The sequence below is a fragment of the Taudactylus pleione genome, unplaced genomic scaffold (genome assembly GCF_031769625.1).
Source record: "Taudactylus pleione unplaced genomic scaffold, aTauple2 ptg000270l, whole genome shotgun sequence".
In the NCBI taxonomy this organism is placed as follows: domain Eukaryota; kingdom Metazoa; phylum Chordata; class Amphibia; order Anura; family Myobatrachidae; genus Taudactylus; species Taudactylus pleione.
In genome coordinates this window covers 9,213,116-9,239,639 of record NW_028284672.1, presented here as the reverse complement: position 1 = coordinate 9,239,639, position 26,524 = coordinate 9,213,116, and the positions used below count along the sequence as shown (strand labels likewise).

General features: G+C 44.0%; 1 protein-coding gene across 2 annotated transcripts in view; it reads left to right on the top strand.

Moving 5' to 3' along the window:
• Positions 1-26,524, top strand: part of ALG9 (ALG9 alpha-1,2-mannosyltransferase) — a 178,817-nt gene that overhangs the window by 120,709 nt on the left and 31,584 nt on the right. For both annotated transcript variants that reach the window (XM_088481366.1, XM_088481365.1), the window contains exon 14: positions 19,778-19,905. In XM_088481366.1, the coding sequence (XP_088337492.1) occupies positions 19,778-19,905 (128 nt within the window). The remainder of the gene's footprint in view (positions 1-19,777; positions 19,906-26,524) is intronic.

Sequence of the window (26,524 nt, the reverse complement as noted above, 5' to 3'; positions counted from 1 at the left end):
ACGCAGTTGAACTTCCTAATAACACTGTAGACTATGGAAGGAGTTAAGCATCTTCTCTGCGGTCATGCTCTGTAATCGTTTACACCCACATTTTTGTATATTATAAGACACATTTTCACTGTGGATCAACTTTTATTTAGTAGGTCTGTATCTAAGGGCTTTTTCAGCAGCTTCCACATTTTCTGTGGAACTATTTCAATATGTTTAGTTGTCCGATTTCTACTGTATCCCCTTAAACGCTGTCACAATTGAGCTGGGAGGGGGTCTATCTAAGAATATAGATATTGTGAATATTCTTCCATTCTCAATAGCCATTGGTAGATCTGAAACAGATTTGTTTTCCGATGTAGTCAACAGGACAGTATCGTGGCACATAGAAGGTTAAAATTCAGTCTATATATATATAGATTTTACATCCTTACTATTTTCTCTTGCCAACCGCTCACGCAGTTAATTGTAGTAGGGTGTAACAAGAAGTACCGCTAATGAGACTTTAATAAGCTCGTTGGTGGGGGACAAAAGAAGAAAAAAGTACCAATCAGAATTTTTGGCCGGCGGACCCTGCTTCATAAACCAGGCTTTGTCTTTCCTCAACTTGCTCATCCATTGTCAGGGTAATAATGTTGCGCATCTTCTATCTTTCAACAGCCATGTTTCCCTAAGAGTGGGTAGAACACGGGCAGAATCGACGCTTGTTACCATGCTATTCAGGGCGCCTGTCTTGCGAGCTCAGAACGTATCTCCACACGTTGCCATCAGCAGCGCATTCAGGAGAAATCAGCACAGGCTGAAACTCTGAAAAGCTCGTCAGCCCTATTGTCATTGCTATTAGAGGAATGGTACAGATTGGATCAACAGGGAAGGAGAGCAGGGAGTAATGATAACGTGCGCTTTTTGGCTTGAGAGCTGCTGCGGAAAAGCTTCAGAACACATTTTTCAGCAGGTTGAAATATCTGCGCGGGTTTAACTCTTTGTAGCAACTGCAAGATCTGTGCTATTGCTCACAAAGATTGAAGATAAACCTTTACATTGCTCAGTGTATAAAAGAGCTAAAGACCACTTCAGATGAAGTGCATGTTGGATGCCTTTCACACATAACCTAAACTTAGAGTGTACCAAATTCTCTCGAGAGCTCTGTAGGACATAAGATTAAAAAAAGAAAAAAAAAAATTGCTTTCCTTTAGCAGGAATAATGCTCTGAGATTTTTTTTTTCCATTACGTTTGGGAAAATAGATGGTTTATAAGTCTCAGCATAAAAATATATAACGTCTGGCTTGCTAAAACACAGCCCTTGAATGCTGCATCTTCTTGCTTCTGTTTGCATAGAAAGAATTTGTGCAACCGACCTGCTTATTATCATCGCCAGGCAGAGGACGTTATTCAAACCAAAGAACTGGACGTAAGCAAACATAAGAAAAAATATGCAAATTGTATTATGCATATATTAGCTTGAATTGAACTGGAACCGATCGATCAAGTCAATTATCAAAGATGACCTTCCTAAAAAAAAAAAAGTATTTGCATAAACTTAACCCACCTAGCTCCTCCCATTAGAACACTCCATCAGTGTTGTGCGCACTTGGCATTGAGAGAGCATCACTCAGTGGGACAGACCCTCCCAATTGGGAGAATAATCCTGGAACATGGTCTGCTCCACTCTAATCTGGGCTGTTCTACCTTAGTGGGGACAGTTGGAAGGTGAGCGTATGCCAAGTTTCCATGCTGAGATCTGAAAGAAAAGTTTCTGCTCTGTCAGTGCTGCTCACACAGGGAACAGAGCATGTGTGCAGGGTTGTGCTCCAGGGAACACAGAATCTGTTTGGTCTGATCTACCAAACTATTGAGCGTCAGGGAGGTACAGGCTTTGGACTCTATCACCCACGATATAAAATAATAGATTTTTTTTTTATATATATATATCTGGCAGAAGTTTTGAAATAGTTTTTCTCTGGAGCCCCCTCACACAATAAAATTTTTACACGTTCCTAGTTTAGACAACTGGCAGCTGCCATTCACAGTGAGGGTTTTTAAGAAGATAACCCTTCAGAGTGGGCACTACCACACACTTCTTATCTTTATCTCCCTCACTTATTGAGCCATTGCAAGGCTTCTTGCACCCCGCCACCAAAAAAAAAAAAACTGCCTCTTAGGACCTCTCACACTTTAGCTCTTACCTTCTCCTACCTGGCAATCCTGCCACCCAGATGCATTGATTTCTGATGCAGAACAATATAATACTGCTGCACAGAAGCAAGAGCAGGATTTCTAAAAAAACAAAAAGACCCCACTTCCTAGAACCTCACACACTTTTTTTTTTTTGTAAAATAAAAATAACTTGCCTTCTCCGATCTGGCAAAGCTGCTGTCCGCATGCCCCCTCTGCCAACCAGCTTTTCCTTGCATGCCCTCTCTGCCTACCAACTTTTCCTTGCATTCCTTCTCTACCCACCATCTGTTCCTTGCATGCGTCCCTCTGTCCTCCAGCTCTTCTTTGCATGCTCCATCTGCCCAGCAGCTCTTCCTCACATGGCCCTCTGCCTTACCTTTACCACTGGACTCCGCGCAGTAAAGGTGGAGGATCACACTCATTTGCGCTTATTGAATGCGCACTGACTTTGACCTCCCCGTGTTTTGTCAGGGTCACGTGACATGCCTGCAGGTCCTAGCCCCCAGCATCACTGTGCGACACTGCCTCTGCACCCAGCTAGGATTTAGATATAATAAATCAACAATAGCGAGCTAGCTGCAAGTTTTTGGCTTGAGAACCCACCGAGCCAGTGCCTAGGCTGTGTAGTGCTATATTTGTGAAGTCTTCCTTCTCACCAGCTTGGTTTTACATCAATTCTCGTTTAGCGTGTGTGCTCCTAGAGCATGAAAGCCTCTGTATTGCTACGTGTGGTGGACAATAACTAAAGAGATTGAAGTTGACTTAAATTGAAGATTCTTCTGAACCATCAAAGTGTCTAGGCATGCCATTGAAAAGTCATTTTACTCTATTCAGAAATGCAGTACAGTACATAAGAGATGCTGAATTGTCTTTGTTTGCTTTTAGCGCTGTTATAGTAAATCTATTGTCCACAGTCCGTTGGGTCTAACCATTAGAGCTATCACTGCTTGTTGTTTAAAATGGTTTTAAAAGTAAATATCTACAGAATATCGGATCGTTGGATCCTGTGCCCATTCATACGTCTTTCTGTATATTTGCTTTTTCCGCTGAACATGTAACACAATGGATAAGAATATTCTGTATATAGATGATCAGATTTTGGTTTTTCACTTGACATTATCGTTCCGAGTTGCCAAAGCTATTAACGGGACCCACCCGAAGCCAGTAAGCTTTAGAATCAACAGAATAGGATAGAGCTTCAGCCCCCAAATTGAATGTAATTGCTTCTTCGCAGCAGGCAGGTCCTTCTTTTGTGCTGGTCTCGACTCAGTACAGCTCAGTAGTTCTAGGCGTGTGATTTATATCTATTGAGCTCTGCAAGAGACATATTTATAGAGAAGATAATATCCCTGGCTGGATGTGGTCTATATGACGTCAATCCCCAAATTGTTTTGTAGTCCCCTGGAGAAGCGTCCCGTTTGCTTTATATGCCATCGTTCAGTGTAGAGATGCCACGCTGAAGCCTGTGGTACAGACGCGGAGACATAAAATCTGTTGATGGGACACAGCAGAGCTTTTAGAATTCAGTTCGGTTTTTAAAAAATTGGGTTGTTATAGGTGATCAAAACACGTAACTCTATGATTGCAGAAAACATCTCCCGTTAAAGTAATATGGGGATAAAGGCTGCCAAAAATAGTATTTTCCAGAAATTCCAAATAGTATTTTTTAATTTTTTTTTTTACTTTCAGTTTATCTGCATAATAAATGTGTGCCCTGTGTACATCGAGAGACAAAGGACATTGCTGTGCTATGGTGGCCTTTTCTGTGATTATAGTGTTGATAAGGGGATCCGGTCAAAATCCTGACCGTTGGGAAGCCGGCGATTAGAATGCTAGCGCCGGAATCCCAACACCTGTCAGAATTCTGGTGCTGGCATCCCGACAGTACTGCGAATAGGGTTAGGTACTAGGGGGAGGTTTAGGGTGCGGGGGAGAGGGAGGTTATGTCAAGGCACCAGTAAGGGAGGGGTAGGAGCAGGGGGAGAGTTAGGATTCTGACCGCCGGCATCTCGTACCCAACCCGTTGATAATATAACTTCTATTTCAGTTGTCTAAAAAAAATAATTAGCATTTCTGTAAATCCATGCACAGCGAACTAAAATGAAAATAGATGTGATTAAAATGTAGGCTCTCGGTGTTTACAACATCCGTTCCTTTACTGAGAAATGTGAGATGCATATCCCCCTACACTCTCAGGGGTGTCCTTGCTGCGCAGGGATATTTTTTGGGGGAAGTAATGGCCGTAGGGATAAATCTCTGATCGCCAAAAACGTTAGGTTACTTTTATAGCTCTTCAGTTTCTTTTAGTATAATGTTGCTAGACCCCAGAATGACTGTGGGGGATCTATAATATTTAGTTTATTTTGGGTTTAGTTTCAGAGTACAGATGTGTCCTCATACACTATAGCTGCCGTCGTGCCCAGCAGCCCTTCACGGCGCGCCAGGTCCCGTCTGTGTATCTGTGTGTGACTGAGTCTGAATCTTTATATAATGCTACCCTGCAGCCGCTGTGGATTTTTTCCACGCCAAGGTCCACTGTTCTTCATATACAGATTCAGTCGCACACAGATATACAAGTGTCGCATATCAAATGAATCAGTGCAGTGACTAAGACGCACGAGACCGGGCGGCTCACTCACGCCAGGCCTCTCGCGTCCCATGGCGTATTAAGGCGTACATGTGTATGAGGACTTATCTATATTTTGAATTAATCTTCCCCTAGTCATCACTTGCTTATCAAATATTCCGCAGCATTCCGTTTACTCGTAACCAGTACATTTAGGCCCTCATTCAGAGCCGTACGCTCTGAGCAGAGCGCACGCTCTGAATGAGGGCCGGGCTCCATTTTCATGGAGCGTCCTCCTGGACGCTCGTATAGCTGTGGGTCACCACCCACAGGCTATACGAGCGTGCATTGTGATGGTCGCGATGGTCGAGACCATCGCGACCATCGAATTTGCGAGCCGGAGACTGCGGTTGAGGTTTTCAACCGCAAGCTCCGGAGTGATTTTGGCTCTATCAGAGCCAAAATCACTCCCACTGACATCACTAGTGATGTCAGTGGGCCGGCTTCTGACGGGAGGCGTTCCCGTGGGAACGCCCCCGTCAGGGAGGCACGCCCCCCGCACTCCCACCAAAGGGGGCGTGCTGTCAATCAACATTGACAGCACGCCCCCTTTGATCGGACACAACGAGCGAAGGACTTTCCTTCGCTCGGCGAGTCTGGCGCATGCGCACGACGGAGCTCCCTCCGTCGTGCGCATGCTCAGTCCATAACATCGACCCACTTGCGAGCGGACAGCCGCTCGCGAGTGGGTCTGAATCAGGCCCTTAGTATGCTTTACTGCTGTTTAATTTCAGATTGGTTTATTCCCCGAGGGGTCATTTTAATAGAAAGTCAGCCTTAATGAGATGTTCCTCTAGCCCTTTTTGACTGTAGGTTACTGCCCCTGTGAAAAAATTGACATTTTAAGATTGTAACCCTAACAATAATAATAGATTCTGGTCCTGAGGATAATTGTCTAAAGTAGAATTTTGAAAGCTATGATCAAATCGATGCATTACCCCACACATACTTCTTCCAGATGGTTTTCCTCTGATAATTGTAGATACATAGCATCTGATTCTGCTGTGCAATATTAGAAACCTATTAGATAACTTAGCCCAGAAACATCTAAATAGATTAATTTCTTCAAACCAGAACCACCCCCCGCCCCAAGGATCTTGTTGAGATCAGGAGAGTCCCAAGCATCTTATTTGAGACTGCTCATCTGTGAAATGCGCTTGCATGACCGAAGGGTGTTTAGATGATCAGATTTTAGAACACTAATATTAGTGCCTTCACAACAAGGGCACCCCGGGGAAGGTAGAGTACACATCTCACATAATTCATGAAAATGATAAAGATGTGGTAACCACATACAATGAAACATCAACAAGCGCTAAAGCTATATTTTAATCACTTTACTGTATGCTTTACTGTATACTTCTTTGTATGCAATGGGTATGAAGTCCCCCCCCCCCCCCCCCATATCCCGACGGCGGCAGCCCGAAGGGAGAAGATCCCGACAGGGTAGGTAAGTACTCTATCCCTACCCCTCTCTCCTCCCTTAGTGGTGCCTAACCCCCTCACCTAGTGCTTATCCTCCCCCCAGGGGTCCCTAACCCCCCCTTACTGCTTCCTAAACATAACCTTCCCCTGGGGGTGCCTAACCCTAATCTCCCCCCTAGTGCCTAAACCTAACCTCCCCCCGGGGTGCCTAACCCTAACTTCTCCCGGTGTACCTAACCCTATCCCTCCCCCCTAGGGGTGCCTAATCTTAACCCCTAACCCCGCTACACTCCCTAAACCCCACCCCCCGCGGCTAACGCTAAGGGTGACCCGCTCTTTCCTCGTTCGGGCAGGGGTCCTTAGGCATTCCAGCGTCGGGATTAAGATAGACATCGGTTTTTATACACCTATCTTAACTCCTTTGTCGGAATTCCGACGTCGGTATTGAGACTGGCAGCCGGTCTCATAACTACATTCTGTTTGTACCTCCTGTCTAAACTGCACGGGAGCTATTTGATTGTATGCGCAACCAGCCCCTTTCTCACACAATAATGCACAGGATCAGCTGCGTTAAGCTAAGGTTCAGCCGCGTTGTGCTAAGTGACGAGCAGGTTGCAGTTACGGCACCGCAGCACTCACGACCAGCCTCCAAAGCCCTATTTTACGTAAAGACGCTATAGGTACAGACTCTGGGCTGGTGTGCAAAGTAATTGAATAGCTCCTGTACTATTTAGACGGGAGGTACAAACAATTGAATCGCCCCCTATGTATTAGGAGCCATAGCATAGTTGCCAACATTTAAACAGAAAATAGCATGGAGACATTTCTTTATCCTATGTGTGCTAGATCGTTAAATGAAGGGTCTATTGTCCCTATAAATTGGGAAAACTTCAAAAATATTTTAGAAAAATAAAAAAAGTTACATAATTTTTTCTACTATAGATAATGAATTGTACTACTACTAGGGGTGTGCACCGGCCACTTTTCATGTTTTGGTTTTGGATCTGGATCTTTCTTCGTGTTTTGGATCTGGATTGGTTTTGCCAAAACCACCCTTCCGTGTTTTGGGTTCTGGGTTTTGTGTTTTGGATCTGTATTTTTTTTTTAAAAAGCATAAAAACAGCTAAAATCACAGAATTTGTGTGTTTTTCTGCTCCTATGCTATTATTAACCTCAATAACCTTAATTTCCACTCATTTCCAGTCTATTCTGAACACCTCACACCTCACAATAGTGTTTTTATGTCCAAAAGGTTGCACCGAGGTAGCTGGATGACTATGCTAAGCGACACGAGTGGGCGGCACAAACACGTGGCCCATCTAGGAGTGACACTGCAGTGGCAGACAGGATGGCAGTTTGAAAAACTAGGCCCCAAACAGTACATAATGCAAAGAAAAAAAAGAGGTGCAAGATGGAATTGTCCTCCCACCCACCCTTATGTTGTATAAACAGGACATGCACACTTTAACAAACCAAACATTTCAGCGCCAGGGTCTGCCACACGACTGTGGCTGAAATGATTGGTTCGTTTGGGCCCCCACAAAACAAGCTGGCAATTAATCTGTCCCTGCACAAACTGGCTCTACGGAGGCAAGATGTCGTCCTCATCCTCCGATTCCTCACCCTCTTCAGTGTTGTGTACATCCTCATCCTCATAGAGTATTAATTCGTCCCCGCTGGAATCCACAACCACAGGTCCCTCTGTACGTTCTGGAGGCTGGTCTCCCTGGAAGAGTTGATAATTCATTTTATGAACATCATCTTCTCCACATTTTGTGGAAGCAACCTCCTACGCCTTTTGCTGACAAGGTTCCCGGCTGCACTAAACACTCTTTCGGAGTACACACTGGAGGGGGGGCAACTCAGGTAAAATAGAGCCAGTTTGTACAGGGACCTCCAAATTGCTTCTTTTTCCTGCCAGTACAGGTACGGACTGTCTGACATGCCTACTTGGATGCTGTCACCGATGTAATCCTTTAACAGACAGACGCACGCTTGTCGCTGCTGCTTTAAGGATGCAGGTGCGGCTACAGCCCACACATTTCACAAAGACAGAAAAAAAAAGAATATTTTTATTGCTTGTGGAGCGTACTTTGAGGGTGTCACCACCCTTTAACAGACAGACGCACGCTTGTCGCTGCTGCTTTAAGGATGCAGGTACGGCTACAGCCCACACATTTCACAAAGACAGAAAAAAAAATAAGAATTTTTTAATTGTTTGTGGAGCGCACTTTGAGGGTTACACCACCCTTTAACAGACAGACGCACGCTTGTCGCTGCTGCTTTAAGGATGCGGGTGCTGCTACAGCCCACACATTTCACAAAGACAGAAAAAAAAATAAGAATTTTTTAATTGTTTGTGGAGCGCACTTTGAGGGTTACACCACCCTTTAACAGACAGACGCACGCTTGTCGCTGCTGCTTTAAGGATGCAGGTGTGGCTACAGCCCACACATTTCACAAAGACAGAAAAAAAAATAAGAATTTTTTAATTGTTTGTGGAGCACACTTTGAGGGTTACACCACCCTTTAACAGACAGACGCACGCTTGTCGCTGCTGCTTTAAGGATGCGGGTGCGGCTACAGCCCACACATTTCACAAAGACAGAAAAAAAAGAAGAATATTTTTATTGTTTGTGGAGCACACTTTGAGGGTTACACCACCCTTTAACAGACAGACGCACGCTTGTCGCTGCTGCTTTGAGGATGCAGGTGGAATCTAGACGGGATTTGGAACCGGGGACACACTACCTCCATCAATTGTCTAAATCCCACTGCACTAATGGCGGATACCGGACCCACGTCTAACACCAACATAGCAGTCAAGGCCTCAGTTATACGTTTTGCTTCAGGATGACTGCTGTCGTACTTCATCCTCATCGCTAGGGACTGTTGGAGGGTCAATTGTTTAGTAAAAGTGGTGGTGTTCCTACTTCCTCTCTGGGATGATGAACAACTCCCAGCAGCAGCAACAGCACTAGGAGGAAGTGGTTCTTGATCTTTCCCTATTTTATTTTTATCGGAGAAAGTTTGGTCCTCCATTTATGTTATATTGATATATACGTGCGGCTAAAGCGCACACAAACACAGAAAATATTTTTTTATTTTTGCTGGAGAGTAGTGCACTTTGTGGGTTACACCGCCCTTTAAGAAATGAGCCAGCCGGCTCTTTACTTATGGGACACAGGCGCACGCTTGGCGCTGCTCCTTTGTTGATGCACGTGCAGCCACAGTGCACACAATTCACAAACACAGAAAATATTTTTTTTTTTGGTTTGGACTGGAGTGTACTTTGGGGGTTACAGCACCCTTTAACGGTCAAGCCAGCCGGCCCTTTACTTATGACACAGGCGCACGCTTGGCACTACTTTGTTGATGCACGTGCGGCTACTGCGCACACAATTCACAAACACAGAAAATATTTTTTTATTTGGTTTGGAGTGTACTTTGGGGGTTACAGCACCCTTTAACGGTCAAGCCAGCCGGCCCTTTACTTATGACACAGGCGCACGCTTGGCACTACTTTGTTGATGCACGTGCGGCTACTGCGCACACAATTCACAAACACAGAAAAAATATTTTTTTATTTGGTTTGGAGTGTACTTTGGGGGTTACAGCACCCTTTAACGGTCAAGCCAGCTGGCCCTTTACTTATGACACAGGCGCACGCTTGGCACTACTTTGTTGATGCACGTGCGGCTACTGCGCACACAATTCACAAACACAGAAAAAATATTTTGTTATTTGGTTTGGAGTGTACTTTGGGGGTTACAGCACCCTTTAACGGTCAAGCCAGCCGGCCCTTTACTTATGACACAGGCGCACGCTTGGCACTACTTTGTTGATGCACGTGCGGCTACTGCGCACACAATTCACAAACACAGAAAAAATATATTTTTTTTGGTTTGGACTGGAGTGTACTTTGGGGGTTACAGCACCCTTTAACGGTCAAGCCAGCCGGCCCTTTACTTATGACACAGGCGCACGCTTGGCACTACTTTGTTGATGCACGTGTGGCTACTGCGCACACAATTCACAAACACAGAAAAAATATTTTTTTTTTAGCACTTGGGGGGAGCACCCCTGATGGACAGAGCACCCCCTGGACAACACTACAGCACCCCTTTAGGACTGGGACACTGCACAGGACTTTGGAGTGGACACAGCTCCTATGGAGAACTGACTGCACAACACAGTCCAGCCAGCCCCTATGGACTTTGAAGTAGTGGACACAGCCCCTATTATCAACAGCAGCACAGCACAACACAGCCAGCCCCTATGGACTTTGAAGTAGTGGACAACAGCAGCACAGCACAGCACAGCACAGCACAACACTACTCTGCACTACACTACACTACACAGCCCAGCCAGCCCTAACTCCCACCCTCCCTCTTCACTGTCCACAGCCGAGTGAGAAAATGGCGCCGACGCGGGTACCTTATATAGGATCCAAAACCCGCGAGACCCGGAAGGCGGGATGATGACGTTTTGCCTCGATTTCAGATCCGAGTCAGGCGGGAAAAGTCGAGCCTGACTCGGATCTGACTCGGATCAGGGGGGTTCGGATTTTAGAAATCCGAACCTGCTCACCCCTAACTACTACTAATATTGGTGAACATATACTAGATGTTTTCTTGGCTATTAAATTTAGGATCATGACATTGTGTTTCGTGGTTGCTTTTGCCCAGGGAGTGTGTTAGAAATAATTAGGAATTTATTGTTTTAGGCAAGTCTTTGTCCTGGACCCTCGTGTTTAAACGCAGGATCGGAGTTACCTCCATCTCTGTGGATTGCTCTCCTATGGAAGTTTTCTTTGCCTTCCCTCTACTGGCAAACCAATTATTTTGTTGTTTCATAGCCCAGTTATCTTTGATATGCTCTGCATTTTCCCATAAGCTTCTTTATAGGTTCAAGTCTAGCTGTTCAATTACAACCTTGGTTTCTTGTGGAAATTCCTGCTCTGCTGTATGAGCTGTGCGGTGCTTTTGATCACAGACTTGCTTAGGTAGCAGATATATACAAATTATACACACTCCTGCCCTGCATTTTTTTTTCTTCCAATCTTTGTCTGTCCAGCAGTATTGAAATGTGGTTTCTGACCGAGAGTAAAACTTCTGTGACTGCATCACGTTTCGTTTTATTATAGTGGCAAATAATATAATGAGCCAATGCCTGAGTGTACGACTCTCGTTTGCCCCCCCTGTACAGTAAGCTAAGTATTCTAGCAATACGGCATATATGTTTAAATTCACAGCTTCAGACGTGCTGTGGTTGGAACAAGCGTCCTATTGCCATATAATGAGTATATTTTCCACTGCAACATCAAAAGAAAGGAACATATTTTTGTTGTAGCTTTTGTGGAAATAAGTCTTTGCCATGGAAGCTATAGATTATTTTCTCTACATTTGTTTGATTGTGTATTTCCCAGTACACAGTTATTTTGTAAGAACAGGGACAGCCTTCCTACTGTTTTATGTTATTCACACAATGGATTATTTTTCCCTTATGTAAGATGTGGAGGACATTCTTTGTCATTATATAAATAAAAGTATGCATGCTTCCAAGTAGTACTGCTATGGGCGTCAGTCACTTGGTTCTCCTCTCCCTGCCAGTTGTTGGCTTTATAAAGCACTTGTATAATAGAGGAATTGTTCAGTGATTGTGTTAGTCTCCTTTTACACGGTCTACAGATTCAGTTGCATGGCCTATGCTGTGTATAGCTGGTCACTTACATACCATACACTGTGTATAGCTATCACTTATATACCATACACTGTGTATAGCTTGTCACTTACATGTCCTACACTGTGTCTAGCTAGTCACTTATATACCATACACTTTGTATAGCTAGTCACTTATATACCACACTGTGTATAGCTAGTCACTTATATACCATACACTGTGTATAGCTAGTCACTTATATACCATACACTGTGTATAGCTAGTCACTTATATACCATACACTGTGTATAGCTGGTCACTTATATACCATACACTGTGTATAGCTAGTCACTTATATACCATACACTGTGTCTAGCTAGTCACTTATATACCATACACTTTGTATAGCTAGTCACTTATATACCATACACTGTGTATAGCTAGTCACTTATATACCATACACTGTGTCTAGCTAGTCACTTATATACCATACACTTTGTATAGCTAGTCACTTATATACCACACTGTGTATAGCTAGTCACTTATATACCATACACTGTGTATAGCTAGTCACTTACATGTCCAACACTGTGTATAGCTGGTCACTTACATACCATACACTGTGTATAGCTGGTCACTTATATACCATACACTGTGTATAGCTGGTCACTTATATACCATACACTTTGTATAGCTAGTCACTTATATACCACACTGTGTATAGCTGGTCACTTATATACCATACACTGTGTATAGCTAGTCACTTATATACCATACACTGTGTATAGCTAGTCACTTATATACCATACACTTTGTATAGCTAGTCACTTATATACCACACTGTGTATAGCTAGTCACTTATATACCATACACTTTGTATAGCTAGTCACTTATATACCACACTGTGTATAGCTAGTCACTTATATACCATACACTGTGTATAGCTAGTCACTTATATACCACACTGTGTATAGCTAGTCACTTATATACCATACACTTTGTATAGCTAGTCACTTATATACCACACTGTGTATAGCTAGTCACTTATATACCATACACTTTGTATAGCTAGTCACTTATATACCATACACTTTGTATAGCTAGTCACTTATATACCACACTGTGTATAGCTAGTCACTTATATACCATACACTGTGTATAGCTAGTCACTTATATATCACACTGTGTATAGCTAGTCACTTATATACCATACACTGTGTATAGCTGGTCACTTACATGTCCAACACTGTGTATAGCTGGTCACTTACATACCATACACTGTGTATAGCTATCACTTATATACCATACACTGTGTATAGCTGGTCACTTACATGTCCAACACTGTGTATAGCTGGTCACTTACATACCATACACTGTGTATAGCTAGACACTTATATACCATACACTGTCTATAGCTGGTCACTTATATACCATACACTGTGTCTAGCTAGTCACTTATATACCATACACTGTGTATAGCTAGTCACTTATATACCATACACTGTGTATAGCTGGTCACTTATATACCATACACTGTGTATAGCTAGTCACTTATATACCAAACACTTTGTATAGCTAGTCACTTATATACCACACCGTGTATAGCTAGTCACTTATATACCATACACTGTGTATAGCTGGTCACTTACATGTCCTACACTGTGTATACAGTAGTTGGTCACTTACATGTTCTACACTGTGTATAGCTGGTCACTTACATACCATATACTGTGTATAGCTGGTCACTTACATGTCCTACACTGTGTATACAGTAGTTGGTCACTTACATGTTCTACACTGTGTATAGCTGGCAGGGCCAGCTCCTGACACGTTCTGTCAGTGCAGTCACTTATATACCATACACTGTGTATACTGTAGCTAGTCATTTATATACCATACACTGTGTATAGCTAGTCACTTACCGTATATACCATACACTGTGTATAGCTGGTCACTTATATACCATACACTGTGTATAGCTAGTCACTTATATACCATACACTGTGTATAGCTAGTCACTTATATACCATACACTGTGTATAGCTGGTCACTTACATACCATACACTGTGTATAGCTAGTCACTTATATACCATACACTGTGTATAGCTGGTCACTTATATACCATACACTGTGTATAGCTAGTCACTTATATACCATACACTGTGTATAGCTAGTCAATTATATACCACACTGTGTATAGCTGGTCACTTATATACCATACACTGTGTATAGCTAGTTACTTATATACCATACACTGTGTATAGCTAGTCACTTATATACCATACACTGTGTATAGCTAGTCACTTATATACCATACACTGTGTATAGCTGGTCACTTATATACCATACACTGTGTATAGTTGGTCACTTACATGTTCTACACTGTGTATAGCTGGCAGGGCCAGCTCCTGACACGTTCTGTCAGTGCGGTCACTTATATATCATACACTGTGTATCGCTAGTCACTTACATACCATACACTGTGTATACTGTAGCTAGTCATTTATATACCATACACTGTGTATAGCTAGTCACTTACCGTATATACCATACACTGTGTATAGCTGGTCACTTATATACCATACACTGTGTATAGCTAGTCACTTATATACCATACACTGTATAGCTAGTCACTTATATACCATACACTGTGTATAGCTGGTCACTTACATACCATACACTGTGTATAGCTAGTCACTTATATACCATACACTGTGTATAGCTGGTCACTTATATACCATACACTGTGTATAGCTAGTCACTTATATACCATACACTGTGTATAGCTAGTCACTTATATACCATACACTGTGTATAGCTGGTCACTTACATGTCCAACACTGTGTATAGCTAGTCACTTATATACCATACACTGTGTATAGCTAGTCACTTATATACCATACACTGTGTATAGCTGGTCACTTACATGTCCTACACTGTGTATACAGTAGTTGGTCACTTACATGTTCTACACTGTGTATAGCTGGTCACTTATATACCATACACTGTGTATAGCTAGTCACTTATATACCATACACTTTGTATAGCTAGTCAATTATATACCACACTGTGTATAGCTAGTCACTTATATACCATACACTGTGTATAGCTAGTCACTTATATACCATACACTGTGTATAGCTAGTCACTTATATACCATACACTGTGTATAGCTGGTCACTTATATACCATACACTGTGTCTAGCTAGTCACTTATATACCATACACTTTGTATAGCTAGTCACTTATATACCACACTGTTTATAGCTGGTCACTTATATACCATACACTTTGTATAGCTAGTCACTTATATACCATACACTGTGTATAGCTAGTCACTTATATACCATACACTTTGTATAGCTAGTCACTTGTATACCACACTGTGTATAGCTAGTCACTTATATACCATACAGTGTGTATAGCTGGTACTTACATGTCCAACACTGTGTATAGCTGGTCACTTACATACCATACACTGTGTATAGCTGGTCACTTACATGTCCTACACTATGTATACAGTAGTTGGTCACTTACATGTTCTACACTGTGTATAGCTGGCAGGGCCAGCTCCTGACACGTTCTGTCAGTGCGGCCACACAGTGGCACCGGATCTAGCCGGAGATAATCCCCGCCCTCCACCCATCTGTCACAGGTATTATTATAAGGTGAGGGGGACGACACACGGAAGGAGCGGATGGAGGGGAAACACGGAACAGCGCTGGGCACAAAGACACCTAGCGCCGGCACTGATAGCTGGTAACTAACATGTCCTACACTGTGTATAGCTAGTCACTTATATACCATACACTGTGTAGAGCTGGTCACCTGCATGTCCTACACTGTGTAAAGCTGGTCACTTACAGTGCATCCAGAAAGTATTCACAGCGCTTCACTTTCTCAACATATTGTTATGTTACAGCCTTATTCCAAAATGGAATAAATTCATTTTTGTCCTCAAAATTCTACACACCATACCTCATAATGACAACGTGTAAAAAGTTTTTTTGAGATTTTTGCAAATTTAATAAAAAAAAAAATCACATGTACATATGTATTCACAGCCTTTGCCATGAAGCTCAAAATTGAGCTCAGGTGCATTCTGTACCACTGATCATCCTTGAGATGTTCCTACAGCTTCATTGGAGTCTACCTGTGGTAAATTCAGTTGTTTGGACATGATTTTCAGAGGCATATACCTGTCTATATAAGATCCCACACTTGACAGTGCATGTCAGAGCACAAACCAAGCATGAAATCCAAGGAATTGTCTGTAGACCTCCGAGACAGGATTGTCTCGAGGCACAAATCTGGGGAAGGGTACAGAAAAATATCTGCTGCTTTGAAGGTCCCAATGAGCACAGTGGCCTCCATCATTCGTAAATGAAAGAAGTTTGGAACCACCAGGACTCTTCCTAGAGTTGGCCGGCCGTCTAAACTGAGTGATCGTGGGAGAAGGGCCCTACTCAGGGAGATGACCAAGAACCCGATGGTCACTCTGTAAAAGAGCTACAGTATTCCTCTGTGGAGAGAGGAGAACCTTCCAGAAGGACAAACATCTCTGCAGCAATTCACCAATCAGGCCTGTATGGTAATGTGGCCTGACGGAAGCCACTCCTTAGTAAAAAATCACATGGCAGACCGTCTGGAGTTTGCCAAAATGCACCTGAAGGACTCTCAGACCATAAGAAACAAAATTCTCTGGTCTGATGAGACAAAGATTGAACTCTTTGGCGTGAATGCCAGGCGTTATGTTTGGAGGAAACCAGGCACCGCTCATCACCAGGCCAATTCCATCCCTACAGTGAAGCATGGTGGTGGCAGCATCATGCTGTGGGGATGTTTTTCAGCGGCAGGAACTGGGAGACTAGTCAGGATAGAGGGAAAGATGAATGCAGCAGTGTACAGAGACATCCTGGATGAAAACCTGCTCCAGAGTGCTCTTGACCTCAGATTGGGGTGACGGTTCATCTTTCAGCAGGCCAACGACCTTAAGCACACAGCCAAGATATCAAAGGAGTAGCTTCAGGACAACTCTGTGAAGGTCCTTGAGTGGCCCAGCCAGAGCCCAGACTTAAATCCGATTGAACATCTCTGGAGAGATCTGTGCACTGCTGCTTCCCATCCAACCTGATGGAGCTCGAGAGGTGCTGCAAAGAGGAATAGGCGAAACTGCCCAAAGATAGGTGTGTCAAGCTTATGGCATCATATTCAAAAAGACTTGAGGCTGTAATTCCTGCCAAAGGTGCATCAACAAAGTATGGAGCAAAAGCTGTGAATACTTATGTACATGTGATTTCTTAGTTTTATTTTTTAAATTAAATTTGCAAAAATCTCAAAAAAACTTTTTACACGTTGTCATTATGGGGTATTGTGTGTAGAATTTTGAGGACAAAAATAAATTTATTCCATTTTGGAATAAGGCTGTAACATAACAAAATGTGGAAAAAGTGAAGCGCTGTGAATACTTTCCGGATGCACTGTACATGCCCTATGCTGTTTATATAATGTAGCTTGTCAACTACATGTCAACACTGTATAGCTGGTCACCTGCATGTCCTACAGCACAGGTTCTCAAACTCGGTCCTCAGGACCCCACACAGTGCATGTTTTGCAGGTCTCCACACAATCACAAGTGTAATAATTAGCTCCACCTGTGGATCTTTCAAAATGTGTTAGTGAGTAATGAGTACACCTGTGCACGTGCTGGGTGACCTGGAAAACATGACCTGCGTGGGGTCCTGAGGACCGAGTTTGAGAACCACTGTCCTACAGTATCCTCCTCTGAGAACTCCATGCTGATATTTACCTTTGTGTATGCAGTGGACTCCTGTATATAGCAGATTGGCTTCGTAGTGACTTACTGTAATGGGCACATTTATACTCTGCCATGCTGACCTTCTGTAGCAGGAATGTTCTCCTTTGTAGCACTCTATAATGAGCACAGCGCATTTAAGTCTTGGCAGTAAGAGATCCTATATCTTGCAGATGACAGACTTGTCTTTATCAGAAATCTTTATACTACACGCCAAGATCAACAAATAATATGTTATCAGGCTGGAGCTGACGTTCAGCCTCCGTCTGATGGGAGACTGATGTTAAGAGAACGATCATTGATTTTTTTTTCTTTCTCGTCTCTCCATGCACATATGTTTGGCAAACAAATATGAGCCCCAAAATAGAGTGAGAGATGTATTAAATCTGTTGAACTTTATTGAGTGTATTATTTCTTGCTGCATTTTTTTTTTTTTGGTTATATATTTTTTTAGGGTTATAGGACCTCATTCAGAGGTGGTCGAAGCGGCCGCACGGTCGTACGGGAAAAGGGGCCGGATATGCAAATGATTCCCTCGCAAGTTGCGTCCCTAAGTTCGGATCGGTAGCTGGCCGACCAAGGGGAGGAAGCGGCCGGAAGACAAAAAAAAAACGCCCTCTTCTCGTATGCATTACACGTCATCTCCGGGCATATATGGATTAATCAAGACCATCGAGAACCATCGGAACTGGTCGTAGAGCTTAAGGTTGACCATACCCTCTCTTAAGCTCTACGATCAGGTCAGTGTAAAAACCTCCCATGTCACATGTGCCATGACGCTACTTTGTTAATTATGCACTCCCATAATCCGTATGCACTCCCATAAAACGCTGTTCGCATAATTAGGCACGTCTGCGTTCGGATCTCCACTCCCCCGTTTTCAAGCACCTTCCCCTGTTACCACCCACAAACGCCTCAATCTGTCACTCAAACTGCCGACCTGGCTGTGGTCAAGGAGAGAGAAATTTCTGATCGTAGCGGCTAGTTTGCACACGCGCATTGCGAACTTTACGCATGCGCAGTATAGCGAACATCGGTGGCGTACGACCGTGCGGCCGCTTCGACCGACTCTGAATGAGGTCCATAGTCCTTGTAGTCATTTATTTCTCGAGGATCTTTAATGTCATATTCATCTCAGAAGCTGTTGTTCATATGTCTAGTGATCCAATTACGTACTGGGTCCTTGGAATTTAGCTGATTGGGTAACTTTTTGTGGTATTTTTGGTGCATGTCTGCTCAGTGGTAAGGAATGATGCCATCTACAAAACTGTACAAATGGCCCCATAGTTTAGTATTTTTACACGTGGTTTTGCAGCTATGTTTCAATTGATCATTTACGACCTCTTGTTTTGGTCTAGGGTCTGATTCAGGTTGGATCGCAACTGCGATTATGCAAGCTATCGGGCGATTGTTGCATTCTGTGCATGCGTATGCATCGATGTGCGCGACCCAGCCACTGCAATCTGGACAACAATCGCAGAGACTGCGCAGAGTGATTGACATGAAGTACCGTTTGTGGGAGGTGACGAGGGGTGGTCGGCGAAACGCTAGCGTGCCAGGGCGTTTGAATGCTGTTGCAGGGGCGTGCATAAATTATCCACAGCGCTGGCATACGCAGATTGAGCTCTCACCGTGTACCGGAAGATTAGCAATTTCTGAGTAAGGTCTAACCTTGTGCAAGTGTGTATGAGGCTCCAATGGTACTCGATGTTACCGATGGTTTTGCAGTCTTGCAAAGTAGTACAGATGTGTGTAAGGTAATGTGGGTGTCTTTAGTGTTTGAACGGCATAGCGGTCGCAATGGATAAGCATACTATCGCAGTGAGAGTGTGTGCGTAATCGCAGCCACGATTGCAGATTGATCCAACCTGAATCAGGCACTTACTCAGCAAGAAACACCTTATAAGATATGTATTTCCATTAAAGAAAATGAATTGCTTTGCCAACTTTTCCTTTGCGCTTCTCAATTGTTGCTATTATATTAATGGTAGAATTTTCTGTATACTGACTGTGGAGTAAATTCTAGTTTATATCCAAAAAAGTATTTTAATCTAACGGTTTTTATCATGATATATCTTACAGATAGACATAGGCAAGTGTCACTATTTGGTTGATTTGGATACGGACACTAAAACAATCCGGGAGCCTAAATACTCTACAAAGGAAGACTGGATGGTGATAGCTTACAAACCGTTCCTGGATGCCTCAAGGTAAGGAATGAGTATCTGTTATGTATCCCTCCAGTCATACTATAGTATTCCTAAAGCAGCAGAAATGATCTAGTAAAGGTTCTCACCCTCTCCTTATCCATAGTTGGTCTTCTACCAGTAGCCAATGAGCGCTGGTCTTGTCATTGACGGATGAGGTCATATCTGTATGCTGGGTGGTCTGCAGTTTCCCTTGTGCAACGATCACAAATGAAAAGTAGAACTCTATGCATACTAACTAGAAAAATATTTGTATTCCATGTAGATAATGTAATGTGAAATCCTGATGATATAAAAAGTATCCACCTACGTTGTTGCTTTAATATTAATAGTTTTGTGGCTATAACTTATAATATGAATGTTTGTATTTTTGACCAAATCCCAACAGGCAAACTACAAATCCCCTATAGAAATAGTCTAGTGCAGAGGTTCCCAAATGCGGTCCTCAAGGCTCCCCAACAATCCAGATTTTGGAGATATTCAAGGTTGAGCACAGGTGACTTAGGGCCTGATTCAGACCCACTCGCGTGCGGCTGTCCGCTCGCAAGTGGGTCGATGGTGTTCACTGCGCATGCGCACGACGGAGGGAGCTCCGTCGTGCGCATGCGCGAGACACGACGAGCGAAGGACTTTCCTTCGCTCGTTGTGTCTGATCAAAGGGGGCGTGCTGTCGATGTTGATTGACAGCACGCCCCCTTTGGTGGGCGTGCCTGCCAGACGGAGGCGTTCCCAAGGGAACTCCTACTGTCAGAAGCTGGCCCCACTGACATCACTAGAGCCAAAATCACTCCTGGCCTTGCGGTTGAAAAACTCAACCGCAGGCTTCTGTTCGCACTGGCGATGGTCGCGATGGTCAAGACCATCGCTACCATCATCCTGCACGCTCGTATAGGCTGTGGGTGGTGACCCACAGCTATACGAGCGTCCAGGAGGACGCTCCATAGTTATGGAGGTGGGCCCTGATTCAGAGCGAGCGCTCTGGTCAGAGCGTCCGGCTCTGAATCAGGGCCTTAATTAGTACCTCAGTCAATTTGATTTAACCACCTGTGCTCATCCATGGACTGTTGGGGAGCCTTGAGGACCGCGTTTGGGAACCTCTGGTCTAGTGGTTGAACTATGCATTTCTGTGATCCTCTGGCTAACCTATTATTTCCATGTCATGTAATCACCTTACTGTCGTTTTTCGCACTATGGGCCGGATTCAATTAGCCGCAGTAATTAAGCATGATAAGCGCGCGGGCTGCACTTTGGCTCGAACAGAAATCCGCACTAAGTGCTCTTATTACAGGTGCAGTGAAAGTGTTAACCCTTATCTTGCAACCTATGGGTTAACGCGCATTAGCCGCAATTTTGCAGCGCACGGAAATTGGACTATAAGGGGTAAGCCTCGGCCGTAAAAGTCAGAGGCTAGCACCCTTCGTTTTTCATCCATCTGGGGGATGCAATTACCTCTGGGTAATGTCTAGTGAGCTGTGGAGTCGGGCACTAACTAAAGGCTTCACTTTGAAGGTTGTTTTTCTTTTGACCATTGCCTCGGCCAGAAGTGTGTCTGAGTTAGCGGCTCTTTCCTGTTAATCTCAATTTCTCATTTTTCATGAGGATAGGGTGGTGTTACGCACTAAACCTTCCTTTCTTCGGAAAGTGGTATCGGCTTTCCACATTAACCAGGATATCGTCCTTCCAGCCTTTCGCAAGGCTGCAGTGACTAGTGAAGCTTCTTCTTTAGCACTGTTGGATGTGGTACGTGCTTTACGCGCTTACTTGGAGCGCACTGCATCTTTGAGGCGTATGGATTCTTTGTTGGTATTAATTGATGCACCAAAAAGAGGCTGGCCAGCCTTAAAAGGATCCATCGCTGGATGGGTCACTTCTGCCATCCGACAGGCATAGTCTTCAAATGTGACGTTTCCGGCTTCAATTCGGTCCCACTCGACTCTTCTTGGGCTGTGCGGCCTGGTGCCTTGGTAGAGCAGCTGTGCAGAGCAGCTACCTGGTCATCCATACACACTGTTTTGACAAAATGTTACTGCTTCCATACATTTGGAGCGAGACACCCCAGTATTGGACAAAAAATTATTTAGAGCGGCTCTTTCCGACGCTTACCCCCCTTAAATTGGCTTGCTTTGGTAGATCCCAGAGGTAATGGCATCACCTAGATGGATGAAGAAGGTAATCCGATTTTTACTCACCGTAAAATCTCTTCCTTGGAGTCCATTTGGAGGGTGCAGGGATCCCTCTCTTGTTTGGTTTCATACTAGTTACCTGTTGGGTATCTGGTTTTCTCAGTTCTCCGGCTTTGTTAAACATAGACTGAGGTTCTAGTGGAAGGGGAAGGGTTATATAGGGGGTGGGAGCCAGTCTTAATTAGTTAGTGCCTAACTCCACAGCTTACTATACATAACCCAGAGGTAATGGCATCCTCCAGATGGACTCCAAGGCTAATTGAATCCGGTCCTATGTGTCAAATAGTTATGGGCATTAAGTGAAATGACTTGATGTGTCCACATACATTAATCCTCCGTGCTCTACAAGTCGCGTTACACGTAACGTAACGTGTGAGTGCTGTGCGACCCAGCAGCGCTGAATGTCTTTTCGTACCTTTTCTTACTACTTTTTCCCTTCAAATATGTCTTATTCGCACTTGGTAATGTGAATAGAAGGCACAAGCACCTTCTGCTGATTAATTGATATGCGGCACGCCTATGATCTGCGCGACCGGCTGTATCTGCTTGCGAGACGCTACGTTACAGAAGCTGCTTGTGCGTTCTATTTGCATCGCTGCGCGAATAAGACGCATTTGAAGGGAAAAAGTTGCTCGAAAAGATGCTTGGTGCTACTGAGTCACGCCACGGCATTGGCCTGCTAGAAGGGCTGTATAACGCCTAAGAAGGCTAAATGTATGAGGACACATCTGTATATGACTGAAATTAGTACAGTTTTATAGTTTTTTTTTCTCTTTGATTATCTTCCCTTAATTGCCACTTCCACTATTTTCACATTATTGGTAAAAAGTCTATTTGTACCATATTTATGTATGGAAATGTTTCCTACCCTGAGACAGGGTCCTCATCAATCAATCAAAATGTATTATCACATCCACATTACAAATGTATCAGCGTAATTATATTGTAAGAAAACTCAGTCAGATAAAATTACATACATACGACCAATGGGACGTAAATGGGCTGTAATGGGGCGTTTTCATGTAGGCAAAGTTCAGAGAGGGTGAGTTGGCGGTGTTGCGTGTTATACAGCCTTTTTTTGGGTTGATATTGTGCACATAGGGAGTGATTTGCAGATGGACGTAATTACAGAGCGGCACACAAGCGGCTGTGCGATTCCGTCCATCTAAAATGCTAATGCAGCCGGAGGTGTCTGTAGGAAACGGACCCCACCTTGCTGCATCTGCGATCCCAGCGCTGCGACCGAGGTCATAGCCTGAGATCACCATCGCAACCATCACCGATGGTCACGATGGTTGCTCCTTTGGCCAGGCTGCGGAGGCTGAAGCTTACCGCAGCCTGGCCGGTATCTGGTCACTTGCAAGGCCAGGAAATCTGCGTCCACCAACGTAGACCCTGGCCTCATCCCTCCCAGACAAAGGAGGGCTATGCCCCCGGTAACGGTAACCAGCCACGCCCCTGTTCTGCCCCCCAAATGCAGCATGTCAATCATGCTGCGGCATTGGAGGGTCTGCGTGAGAGATCGCAGAACGGGTCTTGCACATGTGCAGACCCCTCACCATCAGTGAATCAGGCCGTTAGTGTAGGCTGTATATGTGCGCCCGGATGATGGTGGCAGCTACGACACTAAGCGTGTAATTAGAAGGCAGGTCAACGCGAAGATATGTACAACGCTGCATACGGGACAGTATACAATATTCCCTGCGTGCAAAGCAGGAGTAATTACACCCAATTTGCGTTCATTGCTGCAGCAGGTCCATAGTGTTGTATCTTGAAAACAATGTCAACGTTTTTGTTTTTCATTTATTCTTCATACAAGCAGTACGCTAGTTGTTCCCAAACTTTCTTGAATCGCGGCGCACTAGAGTATCGGCATTTTGTTCACCGTACCCCTAAATTTTCTTATTGAGAAATTCAGCAAACATCATTAAATGAAGTAACTTGTGCTTACCTGTCCTGCTTCCATTCAGTTGAATGTCAATGGACAGAGTTGCGCTTCTGTTTGTTGGCAGTCGTCAGCATTGGTTTTGCCTATCACATAAATAATTTAAATTGGTCCTTGCCCATCAACCCGTGGCACTCCTGCAAGTGACCCTGGGCATCCCAAGGTGCCAAATCACAGCTGTGTGCAGATATAGTAAATACTGCTGTTATGTACCTAAACTGATGTATGGGACTATTAGCGAGAATTTATAAATGGTGCTTGTCCTTGCAATGAACCAGTAAAGTTACTGTCACCCTGCAACAGCCTAGTAAAGGCATCACATAGGGTACTAGGGAGATAGAACAGGCTGCTCGGCTATTTGCTGTTCATCATAAAGGGCACCTTCCTTATATTTGTGCTCTGACAAAGTGTGCAAAACGCAGCAGAACGTTATCCTGCTGCACTGTGACAGTATTGGATTTTGTCCTCCCCTAAGGACGCCATTAAGAGCAAAACCCATCACACAACTCCCTATCTTACTTTTTTTTTTTTTTCTTACTCGTACCATGCGTCACTGCTAGCCCCTTAGGTGGAGAGGACAGTATTCCGAATCCCAAGGTTAGGACATTTTCATTCATTACATATGTGCATCCCATTGCACAGACAGCTCCACACTTTCCTCCAGAGATCAGACAGGCATTTCTGCATTCTAGTCCCAAGGGGCGCAGAGCGTTAGAGAGAAAAAGCTTGGCTCAGCACAGCCCTCATTGTTCTCTTGCCATTTGTCACACAGCATTGACGTAAAAGCTCCCGTCTCGGCTGGAGTTAGAATGCGAAGCAGACAGGTCCTCAGCTGCATGGAACCCATCAGTTCCACTGCTTCAGTACACACCAGCACGCAGATCCGACTAGGGGGGTTTGTACATTGTCTTTATAGCCTAAGGCCATAGTAATGATTTCTGTAATAGACAAAATGGATTATGACATGAACTGTATCGCACAACTGTGTGCACGCTTCTATATATTGCCATATAATGTAATCTGTTCATCTCTTTGGTGTATTAATCTAATTTAACATGTATAGATGTGTGTGCTCTTATGTGCACCCACGTACATTACTATGAATACTGTACATGTATGTAGCATGTATGTACAATACGGTTTAGATAAAAAAAAATTGTAAATGCTAATACCTTAGTCTCAGCTACTCTATGTAGTAACATTATGTTTTAATTTCAGTTTGATAAATAAGGATTTAGGAGTATCATCTATTGCTCTTATTTTTAAAACCTAAACCTGCACTGGCTTTGTTGTATGACTAATATACTTATGTTTCTTTTCAATGTCTTGTTCCTGAGTCAGGAATCTGCAGACTTTTTGTTGTATAGTCCCACAAACTGCGCTACTAAAGTGTATTGTAACACATGGAGAGATCTATGGGCCTGATTCAGAGTTGGGAATAGAGAGAGAGAGAGCACTTAACTGTGAACCTGGATAAACCATATTGCAATGCAAGGGGTGTAAATACATAAAAAATAATTGGTTGTGGGTAGGGGTGTGCACCGGACACTTTTCGTGTTTTGTGTTTTGGTTTTGGATCTGGATCTTTCTTCGTGTTTTGGATCTGGATTGGTTTTGCCAAAACCACCCTTCCGTGTTTTGGGTTCTGGGTTTTGTGTTTTGGATCTGGATTTTTTCTTAAAAAATAAAAAAAAAACGCTAAAATCACATAAATGGGCCTTTTTTTGTTCCTACGCTATTAATAACCCCAATAACATTAATTTCCACTCATTTCCACTCTATTCTGAACACCTCACACCTCACAATATTGTTTTTAGGCCAAAAGGTTGTACCGAGGAAGCTGGATGACTATGCTAAGCGACACAAGGGGGCGGCACAAACACGTGGCCCATCTAGGAGTGGCACTGCAGTGGCAGACAGGAAGCCAATCAGCGTTATGGTGCCCATTTGCATGTAGCACGAACCCGGGAGATCCGTGCTACATGCATCTGTGTGATTGGCACAGAGCAATGACAGGTCCGTGAGACCCGTCTGTGCTGCTGTGGTAAAAAAAAAAAAAAAAAACCTGTGTAAAAAAAGAAAAAAATGGCGTGCACCCCCCCCAAAAAAGAGCAACCAGCCCCGGGCATTAGTAACCCAGTGCTGGGTGTGCTTAAATACAGGGGACAAACGACGTAGGGGTCCCCTGTACTTAAGCACAACCAGCACCGGGCTAGTCAGAACCAGCGCTGGTTGCCAAAATACGGGGGACAAACGACGTAGGGGTCCCCTGTATTCTGCGCAACCAGCTCTGGGCTCTGAACCGGTCCTGGTTCTGGAAATATAGGGGACAAAAAATGAGTAGGGTTCCCCTGTATGTTCCAGAACCAGCACTGGACTTTTTCTAGCGGGGGGCTGATGCCACAGCCAGGGGAGCCCTTTCACCGGGCCCCCCAGCCGCAGCATCAACCCTGACCGCTAGTCAGCCCAGGCCGGGGATCCCTGGAGAGCTGGG